The 15,232-nt window shown below is 57.5% G+C and overlaps 1 protein-coding gene across 19 annotated transcripts in view; it reads left to right on the forward strand.

The window, feature by feature from the left end:
• The window catches only part of SRCIN1 (SRC kinase signaling inhibitor 1), a 65,968-nt gene that overhangs the window by 12,010 nt on the left and 38,726 nt on the right, over positions 1 to 15,232 (forward strand). For all 19 annotated transcript variants that reach the window (XR_007123502.1, XM_047708370.1, XM_047708374.1 and 16 more), the window contains one exon: positions 12,181 to 12,482. Coding sequence is in view for 18 of the 19 variants with exons in the window: in XM_047708370.1 (XP_047564326.1) it covers positions 12,181 to 12,482 (302 nt within the window). In the remaining variant the exon portion in view is untranslated. The remainder of the gene's footprint in view (positions 1 to 12,180; positions 12,483 to 15,232) is intronic.

Below are 15,232 nucleotides of genomic sequence, written 5' to 3' on the forward strand. Positions count from 1 at the left end.
CAAGGGAGTGAGGGCCTGGCGGGGTGGGGGTGTTCATTCAGTCCTTGCTGAATTTGGGGTAAAATCATCCCCTGTAATAATGAAAATACTAATGACCAATATTTACTGAATGTTTACTTATTAATACATGAACCATGTGCTGGCTTAAGCTCTGTTCATTTTATCCTTACGACCCACCGGCCTGTGTCCTCAATGCTAAGATCTCTGTTTTATGGGGGAGGAGACAGACCAGAGAGGTTAAGTAACATGCCCAAGGTCACATAGATAATCCATTATGGTATCCTCAGCCCTACTCCCCCTTCCGCCTAAAGCTCTCTAGCCTCTTAGGTCTAGCTTCAGTCTCTCACGCTGTACGTGGAGTGGTTCCCCTCTGTCTGTCTCTGAAGTCCTGAGTGCACGGTCCCTCCAGAGTCCATGCTACTGAGAACTGACTCTGAGGTTCATCGGCACCTTCCTTCCCCAACCCCATTCCTGGTTCCACCCCTGGGGCACCCCAGGGATTCCGGACCCTGGAGTTGGGGAAGGTATATGAGGGGGACTGGAGGTTAAGGCGTTCCCATTTCCAGACCTCCTTTTGGCTGGGTCAGAGTTCCTCTCCATGTGGGGAAAAGACCACGAGGACAGGAAAGTGACGCGGTGACTTGGTTGTGACAGCAGATGCTACTTGGTTGTAAGCTGGTCTTATATTGTGGCTTCGCCGGTGAGGCCCACCTAATAAACCGTTCTGGAGGAGGGGGACATGTCTGGAGCCTTGAGATCCAACATCAGGAAGGACCTCATTAGATGTCTTATGTCTCCAGCAGCTTCCAATGCGCCTGGTCTGTCTCCTTGGTGAACCTTTGCTTCTGTGACTCCTCTTCCGGGACACCCCCCTTGGTCACCTCCATTTCTGCTCTTCCCTGAGGTGCCCCTTCCCGACCACCTCCAGGCTTGTCCCCTCTGAATTCCCATGGCATTGTCAAATCTCTTAACGGCCATTGGTTCTGGATCCAATGGAACCTCGTAGTCCACTTTTGCTCTGGCGGACAGCAAAGGCAGCGCCTTAAAGGGGCAGGAAAAGTGCAAAGCCAAGGGCAGTTGAAACAGTGGGAACTGTCCCCTACGAGGGACAGTGCTTATGCTCCTTAAAAACAGGAAAATTCAAAGAAACAAAACAGGACACCATCAGCCAGACAAAATAGCTGTGCCCCAATGTGGCCCCAGGGTGATCTTTGCCAAGCTGTGACTCACTTATCATGGTGACCCACAGAGTAGGTGTGTAGTTTGTTGAATGGATACGTAATCACGGGGCTGGATACTTTACATGCTTGATTCTTCCCATCTTCCCAAGATCGGCACTGTTTCCCCACTTGGTCATTGCTGAAACTGACAGCCAGGGAGTAAAATGACTCGGTCAAGGTCACAGCTATGTGAAAGGGCTAGGGAAGATTTGAGCGTCGGCTTGCTGTCATCACGCTCTGTTTGGTTGGGGACACGCGTCCCCATGCGTTTGGTCCCTGCCCTGGGTGGCTGGTGGCCACAGAGTCGACAAGTGCTGCATGCCCCGTGAGGAGGTAGGGTTGAAGGGGGCAAGGGCTGCAGAGGCAGAGAAGGAGCAGATGCCCCTCATCTCAGCACAGTCCTCCCCCCTCGGCTTCCGGTCCCATCTCAGCCGCCTGGGGATGGTGGCGTGGTGACAGGTGCCGAGCTGCAGAGATGACAGCACTGCTGATTCCTCCGTAATTACTGTCTGATGAGACGCCAGAATTAGCCAGCGCACGAGCAGGGGATGCGGATTTGGGGGCACGGTGCAGGGAAGCAGCTGGGGGTGAGGGAGCCTCTCCTTTCAAGCCTGGGACCCTCTGGCAGTAGGGACGGGTCAGCACTGAGGAGGAGGAAGTAGAATAGAAAGGAGGAAGCACTGTATGGTTAATATGCGTCAGATATTATTGTGTGGGCTGTGGTTTTTCCAGTCCTCAAAGTGGCTAGGTGTACCCCTGAGCTGGCTGGCTGCCGGACAGGACATCAATAGCCTCAGGCCGCTGACCATAGACTTACAGGTGGAACAGGCTGCCCAGGCAGACTCTCAGGTATGCCCTTTGGTGCCTAGACCTTGCCTCTGCCTCGCTGAGGCCATGGGGGATATAGTTGGTGGGAAGGGGTGAGCCCCAGGGCAGACTCCCACATTTGCGAGGCCAGGAACCAGAGGACAGATGGAAGTGCCTGGAAGGAGCGGGCAGGTTCAGCTGACCTTGCTAGAAGAGTCACCCACCCCAGGCAGGAGAAGTCGAGTTGGCCCCCAAAGTTCAAGGTCAGGAGGGGCTTCAGATTGGCAGCAGGAGGCAAGGGCTGGGTATTGTCCTGGACTCCTGTTCTCCTGGCGCATGTGCTGGGGACAGGGGGAGGGCTGGGGAAGGCAGAAGCAGAGATGGGTCGTCTGGGCTGCTCAGACCTCCTCACACCATTTTAGGAGTTTTGAAGGCCACTGACTAGGAAGAGTGGTGACAACATGGGCCTTACCCAGCAGAAGGCAGAGCAGACGCCTGGTGGGTGGGGGCCAAAACCAGGCCATGGAAGGAAGGACCCAAAGTGTTGACCTTAGAAGAGGAGATTCAGGTTTCCAAACCCCCATCCTGCTCTGAACAGAGAGGTCATGACCTGCCCCTGGGTCCCTCGGAGGGCCATGGGCATACACACTGGCTCATTTTAGGGAAGGAGGAATCCCACACGATGATTGATGACTAGGAGGTAATGAGTTCTCCATTCCTGGAGGTATCCAAGTCCGGGCTGGATGGCATTTCTGAGGACGGGAGGGTTTCCAGTTGCCCTTGGCCAGTGTTGGGAGGACTCTGTACCCAGCTGAAGTGTGAGAAGGTTGGAGGTTCTTTAGGGACTGTGGGACCCCTGCCCAGCTGGGTGTCCGTGGCGCTGGGGCAGCTCTGCTCCCTGTCCTGCCCTGGAGAAGAGCCCACCCCTCCTTAGACCTTCCTCTGTGAGGCCTCCCTGGGGGGGGGTGTCAAGGGGCTCTATGCCTCACCCAGGGGGAGGGCTGTTCCAGGATTGCCCTCTCAGGGACTTGGGGGGCACAAAAGAGGCTCTGGCCCACAGACTCAGGGATGCCTTGGGGGCAGGGTCAGCTTCTCCCTCAGGGCAGCGGGTGACCAGAAAAGAAGGGGGTCTGGACTGAGGACCCCCGGCTGGAAGCTGGTGGAGTCGGGGTGACGTCTGTGTGGGAACCCCAGTCCTGGCAGTGCCTGGGTGCGCCTCTCGGCATGTGGATGCCCGTGGGGGGTGCAGGTGAGGCAGGTTGTGACTAGGCCCATGTTGGGGAGCAGGCACTGGGCCCATGGGCGTGCACCAGGGTGCACAGGTGTGAGGCTGGAAGCGTGCGCCAGCACAAGTGTGTCCCTGAGCAGCTGAGTGTGCACCAGGGTCCTGGCTTCTCCGGTGGCTAAGGGAGATGTCCGGGCGCTGACAGAGGAAGGGCCTCCTAGGAAAAGCCTGACCCCAAGAAGGAAGGAGTCTCTGAGGAGGCGATGGAGGGATCTGGCCAGTCGGGCTCCTGCCAACATCCGTGAGGCCCTCACTGAACACTGGGTACTGACAACTTCCCTGTGGGAGGATGGGAGTGATGGACGGGGCTTCGGCCTCTCACCTCCAACAGAGTGGGGTCCCTCTCCCTGGGAATAGGAGGTTCCCCCTCTGGCATGCTTTCCCTGGAGGCAACTGGAGGGGTGTGGTTGCTGCCCTGGCCACAGCACCCCGAGGCTTGAGTCCCTCTTGGGAGAGCAGGAGCTCTTGTAGCCTCTTCAGAGTGGCGGCAGAGCTGGGGGGACAGGGGCCTGCCTCTCTCCCCTCCCTCCCTCATGTTTGCTCCTTCCCTTCCTCTCAGCCTGTTTTCCTCTCAGCTGCCTCTCCAAGGAGATGAAGAGCTGACAGGACACCTTTCCGGGGCGTGTGATGGTGGAGAAGCCACGCAGGAATTAGCCTAACAACGGGGCATCTTGTGGGCCCACTCCAGGGCCGGTCCCAGCTTTTCTGGCAACATCTTCAGACCGAGGGTGATGCACTCTCCTCTGCAGCTATGCCCCCTCCCTTCCCAGGGAAGTCAATTAGCCAGATCTTCATTAGTAGCTAAAAATCAAAACCGTACAGTGCTGGGTCTGATAAAACTCTTGACGATGGGATGAAAGGAAATCAGGCGATCGAGCAGATCAGGAAGGAACTGTCCCCCACTTGCCCCCTAGGCTGGTGCCTTTGTTCAGTGCACAACACGCATTCCTTTTTTTTTTTTTTTTTTCCAGATGAATGAGAGGATGGAGGCTCAGGGAGGCTGCTAACTTGCTCAAGGTCACACTAGTCAGTGGCAGAGCTAGGTTTGAACAAAGCTTTCTCATCCTCCAATTCAGTGATTTTTGGTAATGTTATAGCTTTGCCTACTATGGGGTGGTACAGGGAAAAGAGGGAGGGTTGAATATCTGACCTTGGGGCAAGCAGCTAGCTGTGGCCCTTCAGCAGGGAGAGAGAGTCTTGTTTGAGGAGTGTGGTCAGGGTGCCATGTGGGGCCCCTGATTTCTCTGTGGTGAGCATCCCCTGGGGCTGGCATGGATGCCTGGGGAGTGTGGCCCATCATGACCACTCGCTCTTCTCTCTGGGGCTCAGGGTGCTGGGGCCATGTTTTCCACCTTGCTGCCAATTCCTCCTATGGAGATTGTTAGTCTGTGTCCTCCTGGGGCCTGAAGCCTGTGTCAGGGGGGCTCCCCTGGCAATTACTTTCTGGGAAGTGGCATGGTGGAATGGAAAAATCCTTGTCCCTGGGGGCCAGGATGCCTGGGTTCCACTTCTGACTCTGTCTCCAGCTCCGGTATTACTGGGTCAGGTCCGCTCTGTGGGCCTTGGTTTCCTTCCTGTGAAGGGCATTTGGCTGGAGGAAGAGTAGAGAGCGGTTTTCAAGATGCAGGCAGGGGTACACAGAACAGTCTAGAGAGGTCACTCCTGTCCCCTGTGGGGAGAGGATTCCATGGCCACACAGAGCCAAGGCCCAGAGTCAGTCACAGGCCCTGAGTGAGACCTGAGTGAACCCCACCCCCCCAGGGCCCCACCCCACTCCTGAGATGGCCTGACGGTCTTCCCCAATCCCATCTGGATGGAGTGGTAGCTCTGCCATCAAGAAGCCTCCAGTCTGAGGGAGGAGGCAAAGGCCTTGCGCCAAGGCAGCTTCTAGCCTAATGAGGTAAACAAGGTTCTACACTTCGTGCCCCTGGGGGAGGAGGGGCAGGCCCTGCTCGGAGCCTGAGAAGTGGGCAGAATCAGCAGGAAAGGTTCAAGAGGGGAGGGCTGAGAAGGGAGATCCTGTAGAGGAAACATCTGGCTGGGGCAATGCCCGCCCTAACTTCAAGGAGTTCAACACCCATTCCCTCTCAAATTCTCTCTCCCTGAGGAATGTCCTAAAAGCTCTGCTGGGAGCAACCAGGACGAGCCTCCCCACAACAGCTCCTCCTAGGCAGGTGAGCTCTCCTTCCCCCAGCACCGAGGAGGTCCTTTAATTCTATTCCGAGATTCCCACTCATTTACCAACTAAGTAGCCTTCGGTGGGTTTTAAATCTACGCAAATTGGTTTGTGTTTTTCTGCCTGCATGATGCTGTGATGGGCCCCGTACCCTCCCCTGCCTCCCCAGCTCCCTCTGGGGCTCTGTTGTTCACACCCCTCCTGAGTCTCTGTGCCCAGCTTCCCTGGGGGCTGGGGTAGCAGAGCTCCCTGGGCATGGGGATGGAAGGGCTCTGTGGGCACAGGCGCACGGGCGTGGGCGTGGGCCACAGTCCTCGTCTCCCTCTTCTCTGCCCCCCTACCCCGCCCTGGCCCAGGGGAAGGGAGTCCGCATGGTGACTCCTGTGACATCACTCAACCTCCCTGACCCTCAGTTTCCCTGACAGTACTGCAAGGAGAATCAGCCTGCCCCAGGCCCTTCCTTATGTAGCTCTGGAGATCAGTGTTGGGGGCTAGGTAGGAGGCATCAGCCAAGGACCACCCTGACTCTGCCGCCTTCTTGCTCTGCCCACCATCCCCCGACTACTGCAGTGTCCAAGCCTTGGTCCATCTAGAGGGGATGGGCTCCACCTGGCCTCCTTCCACTTCTCTGTCCTCCCTTTGACACCTGGGTGTAGGGGTGGGGAGGAGAGCTGAACTTCATCCCGGGACCGGGACCGAGGGATGACAGCTTGCCTGGCCTTGCCCCTGCGTCCCTAGTGCCCCTTCTCCTAGACACCAGGAAGTCAGCTTTATTGTCTAACCATCTGCCCCATGCTTTCAAGATGGCTCCCTTCCCTCCCTGGCCTCCCTCTCCTGGGTTCCCCTCCCCTACCCTCCCTGCCCAGAGAGGCTCTCCTGAGGTGTGGGATTCCTGGCCCCTGCTGTGGGCCAGGAACTGGACATGAAGCCTTGTCCCTCATCCTTAGTCCATCTCCCTCCTCCCCTCCAATGGCTCTTCCTCCTGTGCCTGGCCCCACCTCGAGGCTCTGGTTGGAGTGACAAGGAGACTCAACAGGGCGCTGGGCATTAGCAATTTGGGGGGTATTACACAGGAATGTTTACAGAAAGGCAATTGCCTGGAAAATGACTTTGGTTGCTGTGGTATGGGGCGGAAAAGATGGTTTTAGAAAACAGACACAGATGGGCTTCTGCTTCAGGGACCCACAGATAGACAGCAGGGGCTGAGGGCCACCGGCACGCAAGGAGCACAGAGCCAGGGGCGCCCAAAGATAGAGAGGCTGCTTCCTTCAAGGGGTGGGGTGGGGGATCGGGCAAGCCTTGAGCACCTCACCTGCGCCAGGTTCCTGGACCCTCTGCCAAGCTTGACCTTTGTCCTCTAGCCTCTGACCTCCCAGCACCGTGTGCTTCCTGACTGTGAAGGGCTCCCAGGAGGATGGAGCTGTCAGGCACAATTGATGGTGGCAGCCGCCTCCGGGCGCCTTCTGGGTGACTTGGGCTCCTCTTGTTTGGCTGCAGATAAGGGGGTGGGGGAGGAACTAGGGGAGCCTTGAGCTGCATGTGCTCCTGTGTGTGTGTGTGTGTAAAAAGCACTTTAGGGTTTGAGCCAGGCCTTCCACTCTTCCAGCGATCTCCATGCACCCCTTCTCTTGCCCTGCCTACAGGCCCCACGGCATCTGGCATCTAGCCCCGGGAACCTGGGAGCTCCCTGAGCTGGTGCCCAGCCCCCATCTCTGCCCAGGAGATGGATGGGGCACACCTGGGAGCCCTCTCAGGGCAGATCAGCCTCCTGATCTCTGGAGACCTGGAGACAGGGACCTAAACTCTGAGTCTTGAGCTTGGGGTCCTCACAGCAGGGGCCCCAGAGAGAGACCTTTTCTAGATCTTGTATCTTCCTTCTTCTGTCTACTTCCTCCCCTTCCTTGCACTTCTTCTCTCTCCCTCCCCTCTTCTTCTTCTTCCTTCTCCACATTCCCTTCCTCTGAAGATGATGTCATGTGTGAATGTTGCCCAGTGGCAGCCAGAGGACAGAGTGGTGACATCTGGGGTAAAGACACGAGGTGGGGGTGGGCTTGGTGGCTAATGAGATGGTGTCACTGAAACTTGGGGATCTTCATTTTTATCATGAGTTCCAGTGATCTCATGTAAAAGAATGCAGAGGAGGATAAAAATAAGTCAGGCTCATAAATAAAGGTGGAATTTGGAACTGGCGGAACAAACAATGTCGCCGTTTCCCAAGCGCCTGCGCCTTTATCCTTGGCCGGCCACTGGGGGGCGCCCACCCCCACCTGTCACCCCAGTCTCAGGCATGTATGTGTCCCTTCCCCCTGGCTCAAGCTAGGAAGGCTGAGCTGAGGATGGCAGACCGCCCCCTTCCCCACTTTCCCTTCCCTTTATTCTGAGCTGGATTGCACCAGTCTCGGGCATCTTCTCTCGGGTTTGGATCTCCTACTCAACAATTATGATCAGCCTCGCACATCTGGTGCCAACCACCCTGATCCCAGCTTCTCTCTCTGGCTCCCCCAGCCACCATCCCCCAGGCGCCTTCAGCCCCCATCCCCCAGGCGCCTTCAGCCCCAACCTCCCTTCCCCAGTGTACCCCAGCTCGGTTCCTCCTTCAAGGCCTCTCCACCCTTCCCCTTCCCTCAGAGAACCCCTGCTCTTCCTTTGCAGCTCACAGTCCTTCAATTCCCCCAACCCCACTTACCCCCTCAAGGCCTCTCTGTCCCATCTGTCCCCTTAGCCACCCCATCAAGACCCCTGCCCATCCGGAGCCCTCGCCGCCCCCTGCCACTGAACGAGAAGCATGGGTCTGCTCAGTGCCCCGGGGGCCCAGAGCCTGCTGCTAGCTGGATTGGAGTTGATCTCTGGCCCTTTGCACTGGGCTGCTCAGTCTGGGGAGGGTCAGGGCTGCTCTGGGGACTAGGTGGCAGCAGGAGCAGGCACAGGGGTACTGGGAAGGCTGTTCGGCTGGGATCCAGGAGCCCATGTCCCAGGAATGCCTTTAATTCAAAACAACACACTCTCTCCTCCATCATCTCGGGATAAGACGGGGGCAGGGTTTAGAGGGGGACATCCCCATTTTACAGATTAGTGCCCTCAGGCTCCGAGAGGGAAGAGTAATGAAATGAATGCCTAATCCAGGGTCCTGCAGGGAAGGAGCTGACTTGAAACCCAGGGTGTCTCTGGCCTGGGGTTCTTTTCCTCCTTGACCTTGAGTACCTGTGACTCATGAGAGAAGCTCTTGCCCGAGTCCTCTGAGTGCCACGGACCTCCTTCTCCTAAGGGTAACAGGAAGGCCCCACAGCCCAGAAGCCCAGGTCTGTCATCCCAGTCCCCTGGGGCCCTACAGAAAGGAGTGAGACAAGCACAGAGCAGGAGCCTCCCCTCTTCCCCTGCCCGCCTTCCCCTAGCTAGTTTGTCTTTGTTAAATAAAGCTGAGGAACTTGAAGGTTCTTAAAGAGATGCTAGAGCTTTGCGGATCCAGGCCCTTTCTTCCCACCGCCCCTCAGAGTTAGCAGATTGTCTCTCCTGCCCCTGCCTGCCCCTCTCTCTGCCACCTCCAGAATCCAGCTCCTGCCTCACCCCTGACTCTTCCCTCCGTCAGTGAGGGCTGAGCCCTGACCTCAAGAAGGCAGGGACAGTCCTGGTTCTACTCTCCATTCAAGATGCTGGTAGCCCCCCACCCCCCGCCACTGCCCACAGTGAGATTCATGGGACTGCAGTCATAAATAGGGCTGAGAAAGTGTGTCTGCAGCCCGCAGCTGCTCCCGCTCCACGCACGGCCCGCTCTAGCAGCCTGGACACCTCCTTGCCAGTCCTGCCTTGCCCCTTTAACCAGTGTGACCCCCCCGCACCTCCCTCAGTCCCTGCTGGTCTCTGTTTGCCCCAGCCCAAACTTGCTGAGATGTTCCGTTAAGGGAAGGAGGTGAGGTGTAGGCATGGAGGGTAAGGATGGGGGTGCGCAGCTCTTCTGGGTCCCAGAGGGCAGAAGGGCAGGGGTGAGGGGACATAAGAACCGGAGACCTGTCCTCTGCACATGTGTGTGTCCAGAGCCCTTAGAGGGCACTGTGAGTCTGGCTGTTGTGCACAATGAGGGAGGTCCCTATGGCTCAGGCGGGGCTGGGGCCAGACTCTAAGCCTGGGGTTCCAGCAGCAAGTCCTATGGGCAGAATCCGCCCCTGCCTGGGCAAAGAGAGGGCTATGACCATGGAAGTTTTCCTCCTGCTCAGTGCAAATGTCCACAGGAGCTGAGGGTAAGTGGAAGAGAGAGGTTAAGGGTCATGGGAGGCAGCCCCCTGACTCTGGTTGGGGCTATCTCTCCAGTGCCTAGACACCCCCATCCCGGCTTCTTCTTCTCCTGGATGATTATTCAGGGAACTCCTTTCTGGCCACATTCCCTGGGACCCCAGACTGCCGCCAAGCTTCTCAAGGACAGGGACTAGGCCTTCATGAAGATGGTCCCTGGGTTCCCAGCCCCACTCAAGCAAGGGCCATCTCCGAGGATTTCCTCCAGATCAGGGACTCGCTGCACCATATTAGCTCAAAATGTTTTTCCTTAACTCTCTTTGAAACTTTATAAGTTTACTTAAAAGGAAACCTTCTCTCTTTACTGTCCCGAGGAATGAGATCCATGAAATCAATGGTTGGGTTGGGTCTGTGGGGTTTTCCTAATCTTTATGAAAATAAAGGCATAAGTATTAAACTGTGAAACCGTGTTCCTCCTAAGGTCTTGTGTATCTGGACCTCACTTTGAGGACCATGCCAGAGGGGGTGACTGCAGTGAGAGGGACAGATGCCTAGGGAGGGAGGACAGTAGGGACCCCAGACCCAGTGTCAGGCTGGGGAGGGAGCAGATGAACAGAGGCGAGCACCTAGTGCCCCGTGGTGTTGCCATTGTTCTGTCAATAGATGTTGTTCAGAAAGTGTGGTGGGAGGGGATGAGGGCAAGCTAATAGATAGGGGAGCCAGATCTAGCCTCTACCACTCACTGTGGCTTTGGGCATGTCCCCGGACTTCTCTAACCTCGGCAGCCCCATCTCTGAAATGGGGCCACAATGATACTCCCCACCCCAAAGGGTGTTGATGGCCATGTTGATGGCAGTCAATCAGGCCTTTGAAAGCCATGGAAGCTTCTGTCTGTGGAAGACCTTCTTCCCTTAGTTTTGGTGGCAGGTGTTAGGTCCTCAAAGGTTCTGTCCCCCAGATCTACATGCCTCAGCCACAGCCTCGGGAGGAGTGTGGGTATGTGTGTTCATGTTGGGTGAGGGATGGCTTTTCCTGAAATGTGGTTGAATCTCTTCTTTCCTCCTGCGGTGCGCAGTGGCTGTGTGGAGGAAGGGGGCCAGTGGGGCGTGGCATCTGGATGGAACATGGCTGGGTCCTGGAATCCCTAGCCTCCTCTTCTTTGCCCCAACTGGCCCCGCGAGTCAGCCCCTGTGTGGGGGTACACTTGTCTGCAGCAGTGCCTGACAGCCCTGGATCTAGGCTATACGTGGGGGGCGTGGCCTGGAGACTGGTGGATGGTGGGGCTGCGGTATTCCTGGGAGACTGCGTTTGCCTCCCAGTCGGGAGCCCCTTGGCACCTGGTACGGGTGTCATTCTGGAAGCACTATGCCCTTCTGGGCTATGAAAAGTCATTTTCGAGGCTGGAAGGTGGGAGACAGCAAGTCTCGGCCAGGAGTGGGGCAGGGTAGGACCAGGAGCTCAGGGATGGTGGCCATATGGGAAAAGGATTCAGGATTCCGTGTGGGGACCTCAACCCCCGGCCTTCTCTTTTTTTCTGCTTCTGTACTGTCCTTTGTCCCCTGTGCGTCCCTTAAAGGTCTTGAACTTGTGTGTGTGTGTGTGTGTGTGTGTGTTGGGAAGGGAGACTGACGGGAGGGAGGGCAGGGGGAGGAGAGGGCTCCAGGGGAAGGGCTTGAGCTGTTCTGTCTGCTTTCTTTCTCCTTTGAGTTTGTCCCAAACCCATCTCTCTCTCACTGTCCTCTCTGTTCCAGTCTCCCCTGTCTGTCCATCTGTCTGTCTCCGGGGAGGGAGGGAAAGAGAGGGTCCCATGCCCCAGACCCTGGGCCTCCATCTCCTTGCCATCATTACTCCTGCCCCCAGTATCCTAGTCCTGATCCTTTTCCAAGCCAATCCCCAGCCTTTAGGACGAGTGTGTCCTGGGCATGCTAGTCTGAAGGAGGAAGCTAGGGTCTCTACCCCGCCCCCCCCCCCCCCCCCCCCCCCGCCCCACAACACACACACACACCCCTCTTCTTAGAGGATGCTCATGAAAGGAAGACTGGGCAGGCTCCTTCCCACATCTTTCAGGAACCATTTAAAGGAAATGCCCCTTCCCTAACCTGTTCACACCAGCTGTGGAAGGAGGAAAGGGATGAACGGCTCCAGGTGTTCAAGACCCTGGTTCCAGCCTCTCCTTGGCCTCAAAAAACATCTGCTCACCTACAGTCGTTACCTTTCCAAACCCACCCAAAGAAGAGCACGAAGCCGGGCCGCCCTTGCCCCCCAACTTCCTTGGAGCCCTCCCCCTTCGGTCCCCTAGTCAGGGGGTGGGGGCAGCCCCGTTCTGGTCTCAGCCCCCGAGCCTCTTGCCCCGCCTTAGGCCTGCCCCTCCCCGCAGTGACACGGCCCCAACCCGGTGAGGGCTGGGCAGCCCCAGGCGCCGGGCGCCCCGTGACCCCCGCCGTGCCCCCTCTCCCCTCTCGCAGATCCGGAGCGGAGCAGCCCCCCCATGCTGTCTGCGGACGATGCCGAGTACCCGCGGGAGTACCGGACCCTGGGGGGCGGGAGCGCCACGGGCGGCGGGGGCCGGCGCTTCTCCAACGTGGGGCTGGTGCACACGTCGGAGCGGCGGCACACGGTGATCGCAGCCCAGAGCCTGGAGGCGCTCAGCGGCCTCCAGAAGGCGGATGCCGACCGCAAGCGCGATGCCTTCATGGACCACCTGAAGAACAAGTACCCGCAGCACGCCCTGGCCCTGCGGGGTCAGCCCGACAGGATGCGCGAGCAGGTGAGTGGGGGGCCCGTTGTGGGCCGGGGAGGGGTCTGGCCCCGTGCTCCCCTGCCCCCGGGGCTCTGATTCGGTTTGGCATCAGAGGAGAGAGCGGGAAAGAGGGTGGAGGGCCTTTTCTGGAGCCTGGGGAGGAAGCGGATGGGGGCTCAGCCTGCAGACCTCTGTGTGCAGTCCTGCAGTTGGGAGCACTGGCTGGAGCAGAGAGGCAGAGGGGCATTGGACTGGGCTGAGGCGTGGGAAGTTTGACTCGGCGGCCAAAGAAGTGGTGGGGAGGGGACAGGTCTGGGGACTGGCTGTTCTGAGCCTGAAAATCCGTCCTGCCTGGAGTTGAGACCACCCCAGGGGAACAGCTCTGTGACTGGCCTCCTTGGGAGCCTCAGCAGGCTGTATCTGCTGTGCCCCCAGCTGCTGTAAGAACAGAGCCCAGAACTCCTGGGGCCTTTAGCCTTGTCTCCTCCCTCCATGTCTCCTCCTCCCTTCCCCCCAAGACTCACTGTGTGACTTTGAGCTAGAGGCTGCCTTGGTTTCTCTTCTGCCATCAGAAAGGCTATAGAGGAGTCCAGGTGTCTGCTTCTGGACCTGGGCCTGCCTTCTCCTATCTGGGGTGGGAAGCTTCCCTTGTAAACCTCTCCCAGATCCTTGGGTTCCTGGATGCACCTCTCCATCCATGTATGACTTTGTCTGTAGGAAAGTTCTTTCTTGGGACAAGCCTTCTGCCTACAGTCCCACACTGGCAAGATGCCTTGATGGCTGCGGAGACCCAGGCCTTGTTCTCTCCAGGAGAAGCGGAGGAGGGGAGGGTAGTACATCCCATCCACACGATTTCAGTCCGGCCTGGGGGTGTCCCACACCTGTCTTGCTCCATACCCCTTTCCAGGTGCTGCTGGATGTGGCTGGGAAAGGGGAAGAGTGTCCCAACTCCCATTGTCACAACAGGGAACAAGGACACATTGGCGCACCTCCCTGCCCCATGTCACCTCCAGTTCTGTCTTGCTTTTGCCTTTTCCCAGCTTCTGAGTCCTCCTGGGAGCAGAGTTCTGATTGGAATAAGGGAGAGTTGTATATGGACATATGGCCCTCACCCTCAGGGAGCCCCTCTCCGTGGGTTCCCTCTGTGTGCTCTGGCTTGGGAAGAGGGAGCAGGGGCATTTGTGATCTGGAGCCCGTGAAAGAATGGTTACGCTTAAGTAGGAGGGGCACAGTCAGTTGGGAGAAGGTTTAGAGAGGGGGAGACCAGGTAGGCAAGCCTGGTCAGGGAAGGCTTCCTGGAGGAAGAGGTACCTAAACCAGGCTTAGATGAAAAGGGTCTGAACAGGCATCGAGGAAGAGAATGCTGTTTTAGAAGCTGGGAAGATGGGAGGTGAGCATGAGTCGGTGACCCTGAGACTCATGTGACCCAGGTGACCCTGAGTCGGTTTGGGGCTCGGTACAGAGGCCCACCTGGCTGGTGCTGAAGGCTCGGGGTGGGAGGCACTGGGAGATGTGGGGACAGACTGGAAAAGTGGGGCCAGATGGTGGCGGCTAGGAGGGCTGTGGTTGTTTCTGGATGGTGAATAGGAGGGAGCAATGGGGGGCTGGAGGCAGGGGAGGAGAGGGATAAGAGAGTAGGTTAGGGAGGACAAAGGGAAAGGGATGGGAGATTGGAGGGAAGACTGAGCAAGGCTTGTTTGCTGCCTGGACCAAGGAGCCAAAGAAAACCTGGGCAGCAGGGAGATATCGGTGTCTTGGGGAGAAATAGGGGGTGGGGAGGAAACATTTGGAGGATGGGACACAGCAATATGGGAGGGGAGTTTGCAGAGCAGGGAGAATGTTCGCCGGGATGTCCATTAGGCATGCCATGTGTATAGCCCAGGACTCTGAAGGGACAACAACAGGGTCAGGAGGAGACTGAGCGTGCGGATTGTGGCAGAATGGCAGTGGGACCCAGGGCATAAATGTGGCTGCCAGGGCGGAATGGAGTCTGAGAGGGGAGAGGGCTACAACAGTGGCAAGGAGGAGCCAGGAACATTCTCTCCATCATGAGGAAAAGGAGAAAGACCCAGGAGGAGGACCACTTGCACTTCTGAAGTTGGCGGGGAGGCGAGTGAGGGGGGAGAGAGAGAAACAGCCATCGGGACTGTCTGGGATCTGTGGGTCCAGAAGGCACCCCTCATCTCTCATGGTATGGCAAGGTAATGGCTGGTTTCAGGGGTTGAGGAGACTGGAGGTGGCGAATGAGCACGACCTGGGGCTCAGATCGGCCTGGGATGTTTGGCCATAAAAAGGTGAAGACAGCAGGTGCGATGGCCTCCAGGGGCAGTGGGCCTGAGAGGGAAGGTGTGGGTGCATTGGAGGGCCTCAGACGTGTCCGGCATGGTCGCTGCACAGATAGGCACTCAGCAAATACTTAGATGAGTATGAGAACAGCAACTCGCTCACAAATTCATTCCTTTGTTCATTGACTCATTCATTCCCTCCGGTAGAGTGTGAGTGGGTAGGACCTACAGTCGGTTCCCTGACCGGGGAGGACTGGGCACCTAAGGGTAGGGCCAGCGGGGTGAATGGCTGTGGAATGAATGAAGATGAATGAATTTGGGGATGTTGAGTCGGGAGAGGGCCATGGGGAAAATCAGAAGGTGATGGGTTTCAAGCCTTAGGTGTGATGTGGCCCTGGGGTGGGAGATGGCAGGAAAGAACGAGGTGCTGTCAGAACAGAGGCCCATAGGGATGAGGATCCCTGCAGAATGGTTCCCCGTTTCTGTGAAGTA

This window comes from Lutra lutra, chromosome 16 (genome assembly GCF_902655055.1).
Source record: "Lutra lutra chromosome 16, mLutLut1.2, whole genome shotgun sequence".
NCBI classification, from domain to species: domain Eukaryota; kingdom Metazoa; phylum Chordata; class Mammalia; order Carnivora; family Mustelidae; genus Lutra; species Lutra lutra.